The sequence below is a fragment of the Pteronotus mesoamericanus genome, unplaced genomic scaffold (assembly GCF_021234165.1).
Source record: "Pteronotus mesoamericanus isolate MK-2021 breed Mesoamerican mustached bat unplaced genomic scaffold, CSHL_Meso_final contig_68, whole genome shotgun sequence".
Classification (NCBI taxonomy): Eukaryota; Metazoa; Chordata; class Mammalia; order Chiroptera; family Mormoopidae; genus Pteronotus; species Pteronotus mesoamericanus.
Genome location: NW_026555234.1, coordinates 26,371,610 through 26,385,695, shown reverse-complemented (window position 1 = coordinate 26,385,695; position 14,086 = coordinate 26,371,610). Strand labels below are relative to the sequence as shown.

At 37.8% G+C, this 14,086-nt stretch overlaps 1 protein-coding gene across 3 annotated transcripts in view; it reads left to right on the top strand.

Annotated features, from left to right (window-relative positions):
• The window catches only part of ATP8A1 (ATPase phospholipid transporting 8A1), a 206,621-nt gene that overhangs the window by 88,063 nt on the left and 104,472 nt on the right, over positions 1–14,086 (top strand). For all 3 annotated transcript variants that reach the window (XM_054582124.1, XM_054582126.1, XM_054582125.1), the window contains 4 exons: positions 1,795–1,867; positions 3,988–4,093; positions 5,360–5,442; positions 10,050–10,099. In XM_054582124.1, coding sequence (XP_054438099.1) covers positions 1,795–1,867; positions 3,988–4,093; positions 5,360–5,442; positions 10,050–10,099 — 312 coding nt within the window. The remainder of the gene's footprint in view (positions 1–1,794; positions 1,868–3,987; positions 4,094–5,359; positions 5,443–10,049; positions 10,100–14,086) is intronic.

Here is a 14,086-nt window from a genome sequence, read left to right as displayed (position 1 = left end):
CCTGAGTTGTCCAACCCAGTCCATGTGATTAGCAGATGAGTTGTTTATGGTTTTATGATTTTGGAAAGGAAGCCACTTTCCAGAAGAAGAGTTCTTACGTAGCATTATCCATGGTGGAAGCCCTCCTTGGTGAATGGAGGTGGCAATGTGTCCATGTAAATATTTCAGTTGCACATTTAGTATTATTCGTTGTAAATACATTTGAAAGTTTTGTCAATTATGGTAGCTATAATATAGAAAATGAAAGAATTACTGGTGAGATTAATAAGACATATCTTCAGATTTATAAAGGCTTTCAATCTGGAATCGTATGGAAAGAAAATAGACCATAGACAAGATGTTATGTGAATGTTCTTTGACATTTCAATTTATCTAACAAATAAGTAGGAAAGTATGACTAAGAACAATTAATTAATACATTTCAACAATAGGAAGTTTTTATGGAACACCAAGTACTAAACTGTTTTTAAGAAATGATAGTATTTTGAGGAGACACATATGCTAAATTGTTTGGCTTGCCTGTTAATGTCATTTAAAAATTATTGGATTTTTCTTTCTATCTTTAAAACTAGAAGAAGAGGAGGAATACTAATTATTATTATAATATAATTATTATTAACTAATGTGTTCATTCTGCTTCCCGGGGATGTTCTGAGAATTCTAAACTACTACATGTTAATGAAGATGTATTTTATTATAAACATTCTAACTTCCTCCTTTGTTTTATGGGGAAAATATATGTCATTGAGGATATAGGGTATGTTCAGTTATTTCAAATGTTTTTTTCTTCAGTGATTCTTCCTTTTAAACTGCTGGCTTTCAAATATGAAACTCCTGATATTTAGCACATTAACATTGATAATGCTCTTTGTAACCTGTAAAAATTATTAAAATCTTTCTGGATTACCATCATGTAATATCAGACCTATATTTTCCTTCAGTGAAGTAATTCTGAAATTTTCTCCAGTGTACAAAAGCTTAAAGCTTTATATTTTCTCTGAATATTGCAAAGTATAGCCTTTGGGTTTAATATTTCCACTTAAATGGTCTGTGTTCTTCCTTTGAATCTCAACATTTTTATATTAAATTGCATTACTATGAGACTAATAATAGCTAGATCACAGAGACCGTTCTGACTCCAGTTGTTTCTTATGAAGTACATAATGTTTGCTGATCCGAAGATAGCTACCACACAAAAGAATCCCATACTTTTATGATTTGTGCTCCACAATATATAGAACAAATGTGATATGTTTGTAAGTATATCAGATAATTATTAGTGGTGATAAAAGATATAAACAGTTCATTCATATTTTTATATTTCATATGATAATCACGTAGTATTAGGCACTACAAATAAAGATATCTTATAGGCTATGGTAAAAATGTTACTCAATATTGTTTTTAATAATAACTTTATTCTCAGAATTCCTAAAACAAAAAAAATAATGGAATTAGAAGAAATTAAATTCCAGGCATTTAAGCAGTTCTGTTACATTTTTTTAAATTAATTTTTTAAAACTTCGTGTGACTATAATATAATTTCATGCCAGGAAAATGAACTATGAAATACTATTTTTTATTATACTACATAAGTCTGTCACATTTTACAATGCATAAAAACATATTATGATTTAATCATTAACTCTGTGATGACTTATTCAGTAATGTAATCTAAATTATGTTTAATCTATTAGGTGTGTTTGCAGGCCTAATGACATATTTTAAAAGTTGCAAATATATCAGTGAGTTGCTATAAATAAATCAGGTTCATTCCATTTTTTTCCTCTTTAGGCAGAGCTCACAGTTAGGAGATGAAAAAACATTTAGTGATTCATCACTGCTGGAAAATCTCCAAAATAATCATGTAAGTGACATAAAGTCATTATATTCTAATTAATGAGTAAAAACTAATGAGCATTTCTCTGAATTATCTTCCATGTTTGTTTTTTTATTTTTATAACTATTTTTAATAGATTCCAAAATCTATTGCTGTTTTTTTCTTGGTCAACATTGATTCATAATTATTAGATGTTTAGTTTTAATATTATCATTATCAATATTCTATCTTTTCAAAATGTTTCATGTTAAATAATATTAGAACCCTATTTGAAATGATTCACTATTAATAATTTCAGAATATCTATAGAAATGAATTACTGCCTCAAAATGAGAGGCCAGTGAAAGTCTATACAGTGAGAACTGTGGACATCTTTATGAAGTTATTGACACATTAAAATTTCATCAGATCACATGATAGGGTTTCTTGGAGTTTAAACCCCAGAACTTTTACACACAGTTGCTTCGAGCTCAATATGTGAAAACTGGAACTCACACTCATTTGCCACAACATACCACCTGTGCCCCCAGGTGGAGCTCTGACAGTATATTCATATGGGTATTTTTGTTATCCTTTTTTCTTAAGAGAGCCTTCAATAAAATATTAGCGTCAGCACCCACAGAACCTAGATCCAGACCTCCTCTTCCCTGTGTTCTCTGGGTTAGTTAGTAAGCTACACCATCACCTATCTTACTGCTCTTTCTAGGGACTTCAGGGTTGCTTTTGGTACCTCCTTGTCCCTCTGTCTCCAGATCAATAGAGTCACCAAGTCCTTGTCCATACTGACTTCTAGAATATATCCTGGATGTCATCTTCACTTCGTTATCACTTTCACCACCCGAGTCCAGACAACCAGCATGCCATGTGTGGTTTACCGTAATGCCTCCTAACCATTCTCCTTGTTCCCCTTTTTACTCCCAATTCTGACTGCACAAGACAACTGCAGTGATGCAAATAGAAATCAAGCGCCATCACTGCCCTGCTTGAAACCACTCTCTGGCTTCCCGCTTAGCTTACAAAGCTACACAATCTGGCCCCAGCCTAAGTCACGAATATCGGTTGAAGCCACTCCTCCCTCCTCGCTCTCACGTTAGCTTTCCTTTATGCTCTCAAACATGGTTCATTATTTCCTTCTTTAAGATCTTTCAGTCATCTTTGGTGTCTGCATGGTGGAAGACTAGCTGCTCAGTTTCTTATGAGGCAAAAACCTCATCAGCCTCAATATAACATTATCTTGAAAACAACCACAAACTCACCCAAATCACATTACATGTATTTGCATATGCTCTTCTCTGTAGCCCTTTTTCACTCTATAAATAAGTAGTATTTGTATGTTTTTTATCTGTGTTCTGTTTTCCCCGTAAGTCAAAATTTCGCCAAGGCAGGAACCATGTCTCCTTTCTCTACAGCCATAGCCTTAACAGTTCTCTCAAATAATGTTTGATTCAGTTTTTCAATCACTTCACTTCTTTTTTGTTTTGTTTTGTATTGTTTTGTTTTTTTGTCCAACTACAGAGAGAAATATTTTTCTTTATTACTATGAATAACATTTTTCTTCATCAGAAGCCAGCCAGGCAGACATTTAATTTAAGAGATCTGGCTTCTTTTCTTCTAAAAACACCAAGCTCTGCCCATACAAGCCCATTATAGATAGGAATTGCTCGATCGTTTCTTTATTTGGTAAAACAAGTCAGGTTAAGGTTGACATTTTTGGAGAGAGGGAGGACAAGGCATTACAGAAGAGTCGCCTGCCATCGTCCATCACCCAACCCAAAACAGTGACGGAGCCACAGATGAGACACCTAAAACTTATATCTGATTGGGAATTAGAGCAGGTAAATGAACAGTGTAGAATTTCTCTTCTGTCTTATGAGCATAGTGTTTGACCATATCCCCCTTTTTTCTGTACTATTTCTACTTGACATCACGGAGTTGTCTTGTATAAATGTTTAGAAATCAATGAGAGAGTGTGAGACTGAAAATTTTAGTTAAAAATATTTTTTCTTTGTAATAGATGTTGTCTTCTTAGCTATAACCTCACACCCACAACATTTAACAGCTACACTGTTGATAGACGTGAAGTAATATTGCTATTGTTACTGTCAGAATGTTTAAATGAAGAGGCCTAACATGTTTATTTCTTACAGCCAACGGCACCTATAATATGTGAATTTCTTACAATGATGGCAGTTTGTCACACAGCAGTACCAGAGCGAGAAGGCGATAAGATTATTTATCAAGCAGCATCTCCAGGTGCAAATGAAGCAATTGTGATGTATTTTTTCAGTAGAAAATTGTTCTGAAATTTGAGATTGTCAAGAAAAAATCAATTTACTTTAAAAAGTAAAATAACCTACTTATGTTTTTTAGACAAAAAATGTATTTACTAATTAGAAAGGCCTTGGTTTTCATGTTTAGATATATTTATATGTTAAAATATAAAACTTTGAATATGTAGTTTTTGGTAGATGGCATAATTATATGGAAATTTGAATAACAAAATTCACAGAAGTGAAAAGTACTTTTTATATGCACATAGTGAGTTCTCCCTTCTTTACAAAAAAAAATTAGTTGAAAACTTTTTGCACATTAACAGACAAGAAAAAGATCTGTTTTCCTGAAGAATGTACACTTTAGGACACCAACCTTGCTTTCCTTCTTTGGGAATGATAATCACGGAGCTTGTTGGGATTTATTTGGATGAAGATAGTTTACATATTTGAAGGGATTCCATAAAATAATGCATTTGTACAGTTTGCAGTATTTAATCTTAGGCTTAATTTTAGACCTTTTCTCAACATAAAATTGGATGTATAGTCAAGTCAATTATTGTAAGATTTTAGGAAAGAAGGAACACCCTTTCGAGAACTTTGTTATAAAGTATTTTGAACTGTATTCTAAACCAGTATCAAACCTTATAGACTGTACCAAGTTCCTTGTAAGTATGAGAAATGTTACATCTCATATTGTTGGGATAGAAACTCAGAGAATGCACCCTTATCTCGCGTCCTGCCCAGAGCAACAGGAAGGTTTGATGTAACATGGTGATGACGCTAATACATGAGAGAATAAATAATTGATTATTTTATATCCGTTTAAATTGGAGTCTCAGTTAGTAGTACAGTTTTTCTACAATGAATGTTTTAGGAGGAAAAACATAAAATATAAGGAGGCAGTTTTGTATCATTCATTTTGAGAAAGGTTTTCTAGAAAATAGGCTGGGCCAAGGAGTGCCTGTAAATGTTCCTTCTTGTGTATGAATAAGAGTGAGACTTAACCTTCAGAACTATGATTCTGGGGTCTCTGGGTATCTCAGCTTGTTCAGACTATTCTACCCATTCCTTTGTCGTTGTCATATAATTTTAAAAGAAATGGATTGCAATAACAGGAGCCAGAATAAAAATAATTTTAATTCTTTAAAAATTGAACAGCAAGTTGTATTACAGTAATTATTTCTTTTGTATTGGGGGTAATTTTTATTTCACCACATATTTGCTTTCTTCTGCTTTCCCAAAACAGATGAGGGAGCCTTGGTCAGAGCAGCCAAGCAACTGAATTTTGTTTTCACTGGACGAACACCTGACTCAGTGATTATAGATTCAGTAAGTTATTTATTTCCAAGTCTTTTGTTTATCAAAGTAAACATAAGTGTAGCTTCAAAGATAAAATTATACCAAAAGGCTCATGATAAAATAGAACTTCTCTCCTCCAGTTCCCCTCTCCAGAAGCAACTACTTTCTGTTCTTTAACTCTTTCATCAGGCATTTATATGTCTCATGTTTTCAAAAATATATGTGATTGATTATATATGTTTTGATTCTTAAATTGCAGACATGTCTACTGACTCTCTTATGTTAAATGAGGATTTTTCTCTCCTGGTTCAACATCCCTTCCCAATATGATTATAATTATATTACAATTTTTGTTTAAACAAGTATTCAGATTCAGTTTAGAAAATAGGAAAAGAGTTAAACAGACATTTCTCCAAAGAAGATATATGAATGGCCCATGAACACATGAAAAAACACTGTTAGTCATCAAGGAAATGCAAATTAAAATCACAAAGAGACATCACTACATTCCACCAAAAAAGCTAAAATTAAAAATTAAAAACATTGCACCAAACGTTAATGAAAATATAGACCAAGCAGAGCACCTAGGTATTGCTAGTGTGCATGTAACCTGATGCAATCCCTTTGGAAAAACTCAGAGTTTTCTAATACAGATAACCTTGGACCTGGCCCAGCAATTTTAGTCATTGTTAACCAGGAAAAATTAAAGCTTATGTCCACAAAACAAATGTCTAATGGAATGTTCATAGCAGGTTTATTCACAGTAACCAGAAACTGGACACAAACCAAATGGCCACGAATAGAACAATGGATAAACAGATTGTGATACACTCAAAACCATAGAATATCTGAATGATAAAAAAGGAGTGAATTATTGATTCATCAGTATTATGGATACATCTCAAAAACATGTTGAGCAAACAAACAAACAAAAAAAAAAACAGGCACACAAGAGTGCCTACTCTTTAAGTTCATTTACATGCCGCTCGAGATCATGCAAAAGTGATTTGTGGTGATAAAATTCAGAAGAGCCGCTGCCTCAGGGTCAGGGAGGAGAGTGCACAGGGACTTAGGGGCGATGAGAATATTCTGTATCTTGACGGGGGCGGTGGTTTCACCACGTATGCCTTTGTCAAACTGTACAGTTTTCATTGAACTATACATTTAAGGAATATATATTTTATTATATACAAATTGTGTCTTGTTAAAGAATCACTATTTAGTATTTACATGATTAATGCCTATAGCGATATTCATAGCTGAACATTGCTGTATTTCGTGATTATTTCCTTGTTTTAATTTTGTTTTCCTGACATACACTTACTTCCTGAAAATAATTTATTTTTACTTTTTAAAGATGAATCCCTGTATTTTTTCAGTTGCTTAATTTTCTTCTACCTATTAGTAATTGTCTCCGTACCTTCTCCGTATGCCTTTACCAGATAATCTGTACTTAGCGATTCCCTCCTTGAGACACCCTACTTGAAGCCCTCTGTTCTCCCCGGCCTGGGCCAGTTTCATTCTCAGGCCTGCTTCCATGGCATCTGAAATTCCTGTCGATTTTCTCGCATTTAGGACTATTTCCTATGCCCCAAATCTTCTTTCTCAGTGAACTCCCTTGTTCTGATGGAACACCTATTCTGTGATTTTCACCCACTTAAAAGCCGTCACAGAAGCAGAGGATGCAGTAGTGACAACCCTTGGCAAACCCAGCTCCTGCCTCTCAGGCTCTACCGTGTCCCAGTTGACAGTCCACGGTCTTACCGTTGTCACCCTGGAATCACTGTCCTATCTTCCTGGGGGCTTCCTTTACCTTTATTCTGTGTTAGGTCTTCTGTTTCCTAAATCCCATGTCTTCCTTGTTCTTGGTTTACTCTTCTGTTTTTGTGGAACACATTCTTCAGTGGCTTCCTGAGAAGTGGTACGTGGGAAATTATTTATTAGTTCATTTATTAGTCCTTTCAAGTCTAAACCTTTTTTACTCTACCATTATGCTTAATAATTGAGAATCTGGCTGAAAATACAGTTCGAGGGTGGAAGTCATTCTCCTTAGGAATTATGATTGCTGCACAATCTTCTAGCTTCCAGTACATCTAGTGGAGAAATCGGAACCCTTTGTGATTCCACATCTTCTGTGACTTGCCCCCCACCCCCTTCTGTCTCCAGAAGGTTGTAGGATCTTCTTTGTTCTAAAAGTTTGAAATTTTATTATCGTGTGCCTTCATGGGAATATTTTGATACATTGTACTAAGCACTGGGTGAACCTTTTCCATTTGGGAATTGATGTGCTGCCCTTCAGTTGGGGAATATTTTCTTGAATGATTCCACTTGCTGTCCTTCTTTTTTCTCTGTTCTCTCTTTAGAATCCTTGAACTGATCTTTTAACTTTCCTCTCCTGCTTTTCAGGTCTTTGCCTTTTTGTTCTACTTTTTGGAAGTTTTCCTCAGCTTTGTCTTCTTACCTTTCTATTGATATTTTTTTTATTTCTGCTATCATGTTTTTGATTTCTAGAGTTTCTTTTGTCCTTTTGATTTTTTTAAATAGTATCCTATTTTTGTTTCATGCATGTCATATTATATTCTCTGAGAGGAATGATGATAGGTTTTTTTGAAGTTTTTATTTAAAGAGAAATTTACAAAAAGTAATAAGAAATTTGCAAACATAACAATTTAATTCAACAGTAGTTTTTACCAGAGTATGAAATGATTAAACTATCCCTGTGGTTGGGTTTTTGTTTGTTTCTTGTGGTGCTTATCATTTGGGGAAAAGTATATTCTTCACCAAAAATTAAAATTGACTTTTAAATGTTTTTTCTCAAAGTTTCTCATTTTCTACTTAGGAGAAATGAGCCTTGTATTTGGTAAATGATAGACTATACCAGGTCTTTGACAAGAACTGCAATGTGTTGAATAGTAAGGCCAGTCTCCTCCTATGCCGCCTAAGGGCAGCACACGAGGTATAAATATTAATCACAAAAACATTAAGAATAGATACAAGCAAGCTTATTGTTTAAAGCAGGTTCTTCATGGATCCCATTAAAAAGCATATGCTCACTAATGCAGCAATATTTTCAAGGGCATAAAGTGCCACAAACAGTTTTAGGCCATCAGGAAGCCACAGCAGTGCAACTCCAATGACAGAACAGAAAATGCCACCTATGGAGCATATGGCTGACCACTCGGCCTCCTGTTGAAACCAAATGAAGGGGCTTCCAGGGCCTGCTCACCAGCCCATGCCCATCAGGAAATCCGGAACCTAAACTCCATGGGCCGACACCAAGTTGTGCTTTTGAATTCTCTTTCCTCCAAACTGCTTTGCTCCATCTGTTTTGAGTATCTGTGTTTTGTCAGCAGCTTTCCCTAGATGTCTATTCATCTTGGGATTCTCTTGGTTAAAAATGAGGAAGTTGCGCCGATCGGTGTGGCTCGGTTGGTTCGATTCCCAGTCAGAGTACGTGCCCAGATGGCAGGTTCAGTCCTTGGTTAGGCCACACACGAGATGCAACCAAGCAATGTTTCCCTTTAACATCAATGTTTCTCTCCCTCCCTCCCTTCCGCTCTCTCTATAAATAAATCAATGGAATCTTAAAAAAAGAAAAAAGAAAAATAGACAGGGGCTTGGAAGTCGAGGTAGCAGTCTGAACATGCAAGGGTGTCAACAGTGAGCTTCCTGGGAGGGTGGTTTGGTAGCATTACTGTGGGGAGTTGTGATATCTGTACCTCTGGGGCTTTTCTTGGGCACGTTGGACTCCCCAGAAAGTAACCTTGCAATTTCTGCCTGGGGGGATCTGGTTGCCACATCATTGGGAGCTAAGTGGGTTGGGCCTTGGGGCAGCAGTTAGCGTCAGTAGAACCCTGCGTACCTTCAGCTGGGCCAGTCAGCTTCTAGACAGAAGAGCTTCCGTTTTAGCTCTGGTCTTCCACCAACGTGCAGGAAGGACCAGTGCTGAGGGCTGCTTTTCTGCTAGCTGGTACCCAGCCTTCCCCAGTTTAGGTCCCCCTTCCACCTCCCAATTCTAGAGCTATCAGGCATTTCACTTCCTTACGCCTTTTAAGGGTGGTGTGGTGCAGTCCGGTTGGTTCCCAGCTTTTCCACGGCTATGGCAGCATTTGACCTTCCTGTGTCTTGCTAAGTAAGATACCACTCATTGATCTCTTTTCAAATGTTTGGTGCTGTTTTCTCTTTTCTTATTTTCCTGCCATTACAAAGCTCTTTCTTTCAAGGTTTGCTGTCATTGTAGGGGGGCATTAGGAAGGATGAAAATTTAATGTAAATGCCCAATCTTCCTCCTTAACCTGAAAGTAAGTTCAATAAAAGATGATGTATTTGAAAAGGAACGATTTGTTGGTATTGACATTTTTTTACATTAAAATTTCATGACTACCCTGATGGGAAGGTCGCTGGTTGGATTCCTGGTCAGGGCACATGTCTGAGGTGCAGATTTGGTCCCTGGTCCAGGCGCATACGAGAGGCAGCCGACTGATGTTTCTCACGTGGATGTTTCTCTCCCTCTCTCCCTCCCTTTCTAAAAATAAACAAATAAAATCTTTTAAAAATTTTTTCATGACTAAGGTTTATTTTCAAGAAGCCAAAGCTATTTCCACCTTGATGTACCCTTGTTTTCCTTTTCTTCATAGCTGGGCCAAGAGGAGAGGTACGAATTGCTCAATGTCCTGGAGTTCACCAGGTAAAATGGCTGCTCTGTGATTTGTGTGTATGCAATAAATTTCTATCTATTGTTATTTTTTTCCCTTTAAATAAGTAAGAAAGTAAGCTTTCTTTTATTTAACTAAATTTACTTGGACAAAATATTAAATTAAAATCTTCAGTACAGGTTTTAATTTTCATAGTAGATAAATCAGAAACAGCTTCTTTCAGAATGTTGCAAGATAGGACTACTGAAGATACTGTAAAACTATTTTTCAACATGACTGTCTGCATCACAGCCTTAGTGTATAGGACCAGGGGTCTGCAGCTAATGATCTGGAAACATCGTTACACTTGAAGGGGCCAAGATTTATGTGGAGTGAAGATGAATCAGAGTTAGGAACCCACCATTCTAATTATATGCTCATTATATCTAATTGTCTTTGGGATTCTGGAAACCATATCTATCTCTCTGTTAGGTATAAAACCACTTATTATCTGGTAGGAAAAAGCAGAAAGCAAAGAGATTATTCTACTTAATGCATTTCTTAAAGTCAAATAATAAAGGCCATCTGTTATAATCAGTGATATCTCTGTGAGTGCTAGACATTTTATTCCCACAGGACTGTGTACTTTCCCAACTGACCTGCATTTTTTGGGCAAGTAGTCTTCAGCTGCAGATAGGAGGACCTTTAAAGTTTGCATCACCATTCACAGGACACTTAAAAGCTCCTTTAAGGCCCCAAGCAGGGAGTAATGCTGCTCTTCAAATGAAATAAGTATCTGCCTTTTTCCTGGACATACTCTTACCTCGGGCAAGCATGGTCACGGGCTTGAAAAGGCATTTCCTTCTCTCTGCCAACTTCAGTTGCTGTGTTGGTTGGGAGTGACCCCATGCCCGGGGTTAACATCCAAAGTAATGGGGTCTGTCTAATTTATTATTTAAACAGTGTTTTCTTTACTTGCATATACTAAGAGGCTCAAGGGGAAATGCATTAGAACTTGGATGCGTAACTGTAACAGAGTATTCCCAGAGTGTATCCTCCCTGTCTTGTCTTTTGCATGTCAAAGCAGCTGTTTTTCCTAAGCCTCCTTGTATTATATCTATAAAATATTATAAATAGTATATCAATTAGCATGTGGTTGTGTTTGCTTATTAACGTGTACATTGAAGCCTTATGCTAAGCGATAAATCCCCAGAAGAAAAACAGAGCAAGGTTGGGAGTTTAAGCTTTTTCAAAATGCTGTGGCAGGGGTAGGCTTCAGGGGGAAAGTGAAAATAGTGAGTAAGGTGATATTAAAAACAGACCGTGAAAGACGGTAATGGTTTAGACTAAGGTGATGGTTGTGAAAATAAAATGGAGTTGATCGAGTCCATGCACCTTGAGAGCAGTCAGGGGACTTGGGATGGATTGGGTGTGGAAGGAGAAAGGAGGGAGGGGTAAGGGTCTCTGGCACAAGTAGCTGGGTTCATAGAGGTACTGTTTGTACAGATGGAAGATACAGGAATAGGTACAGATGTGGAGGATGAGACATTTGAATGGCGTTCTAGATGCCTCTGAGATACACACATGGAGGGGTCAGGGGTAGGCCGTTGGGTACAGCGGCCTGGATGAAATACAAGATCTGTAGTCAGGGGCCTGTAAATGGTATACCTAAGCCACGAAGATGAGTTGGGTCTCCTGGGTATAAAATCAGAGTGCGGGAGACAAGTAAGACTGAGGGCTGAGCCATGAGTAACTCTAATTTTTAGGGGTTGATTAGCAAAATGGGCAAAGAGAGTGCTTTGTGATAAGAGAAGTAGAGAAAAATGGCACAGCGCCCAGAGAAGAGGATGATTTGGGGGAGATAATGGTCCTCAGAGTGAGAGGCTGCTGCAAAGTCAGGTAAAAGGAAGGGAGGTTGAAAAGCATGTGTTGGATTTAGCCGTTCTATGCAGGGGTGAGGAGAGAGGGTGAAGGGAAGGGGAGGAGGGGAGATAAGTGGAGACAGTGGGTATAGCAATTGTTTTTAAAAAGTTGAGCTACTGAAAGGGTGTGTGTGGTTCAATGGAGGAGGGCTTTTGGGAGGAGGTTTGTAGGGGAGAGACCAGACCATGTTTAAATACTGATGAGAAGACTCTATTCTAGAAGGAGAGGATGCAGATTCAGGAGGCAGCACCTTTACGTCAGGAGTGAGGGTACTGAGAAAGGGGGGTGAGAGAAGGTGCCCAGCACAAGTGAAGGGAAGGTCCCTGATAGGAAACGAAGCATTTCCTCCTTTGTTTCAAGAAAAGAGACAGAGAGAAGGATGCACAGTAGATAAACATGTAGGTTTTAATGGCAGAAAGAATAGGGATTTCTTGTTGGAGGCTTTCTTCAAGGTGAAATGTAAAAATTCAAGGGGTCCGAAGAGGACGGGGGTGCGTTGGAGACTTAGAGAATGAATGGAGAAGGTGTCCAGAGTGCTGCAGAGGGGAGAAAACAGGCTTGTTAGAAAAATCTAGTGGGCTACTGGGCAGTATGGAGCTACCGACTTTGGTGTTATGCAATTACTAATCACTGTGCCGGGTGACTTTTCTCCAGCGATGTCCGCATATTCTGCTGTGCCCCAGGAAGGGTTCCCATTCACTCAGGATTTGGGAGTTTTGCCAGGAGGAGAGAAGAGGAGTTGATGAGTTTGGGACCATGTCAACAAAGCTCGATTAAGAAAGGCATGAATCAAGAAGGGCTGAAATAAAAGGAAACATTCCCTCTTGGGACAGCGCGGGACCTAGAGAGTATTTTGCTGAGTAAAGTTAGCCAGTCAGATAAAGGCAATACCGTATGATCTCACTTACATGTGGTATCTGATGAACAAAATAAACTTAACAAACGAAACAGACTCATAGATGCATAGAACAGACTGACATCAGTCAGAGCAAGGAGGGGAGGGAGGCTGGGTAAAAAGGTTGAGGGAATTAAGAAAAAAAAGAGAGAAAAAACCTCATAGATAGACAACGGTATGGTGATCACCAGAGGGAAAGGGGATTGGGAGCAGGTCAGAGAGTGTCAAGGGGAGATAAATGGCGGTGGAAGAAAACTTGACTTGGGGTGGTAAACACACAATACATATAGAGGTGATGTATTGTCGAATTATACCCCTGAAACATATCATTTTAATAACCAGTGTCACCTCAGTAAACTCAGTAAATAAAAAAAGAAGGGCTGAGATAGAATATACAGCTGTCATGACAAAGGGGGACCAGTCAGATATTTTCCTGAAGAACAGGGATGGAGATCAGAGGTAGTGATGCAGCCATTTGTCTTTTAGCAATTGGGATATGTAGGCGATTTCATCTTCATGCCAATGCTTAGGGGTCATGATGAGCAAAACAACACGCGATTAAATCAAGCACAAGAGAAAATGAATGATCAGGGACGCAGTAAACACAAGATGGATGATACTGTTGCTGGTGTAACAGCTCCCATGTTTTACAACAAACCTTTTTAACAAGTAGAAAGAGTACACTCTGAAATAACTATGAAAAGTATAGCATGGAAAACACATAATCTAGCAGCATAGTCTTCTATTGTCATTTTCGAGTATTATGCACCGTGTATAATTGTACACACTGCACTTTATACAACTGGCAGGGCAGTAGGTGTGTTCACGCCTGCATCACCACAAACACGTGGGCGGTGTGTTGCGCTGTGGCATTAGGATGGATTCAACAGGTGATGGGCGTTTTCAGCCCCATTATAATCTTACGGGGCCACCATCATTTATGCGGTCCGTTGCTGACCAAAATGTCACAGGGTGGTACATGACCGTACAATGGGAATATAGATCGGGTAAGAGGAGACTAAATATTTCTAGATACTTCTGAAAGAAAGTTCTGGCTGTGTGCTATGACACTACCTTTCCCTGCTACTTTATGTTGGACTTGTCTCCGTTTTTTCACAGCAGAACATTATAAGATGTAACAAATAGATAGAGACATTTGAGAAGTCCTTTCTCCCCCTCATTTCTGGAGAGAAGGCTTTCACACGCTGGGTTCCAGACGAGG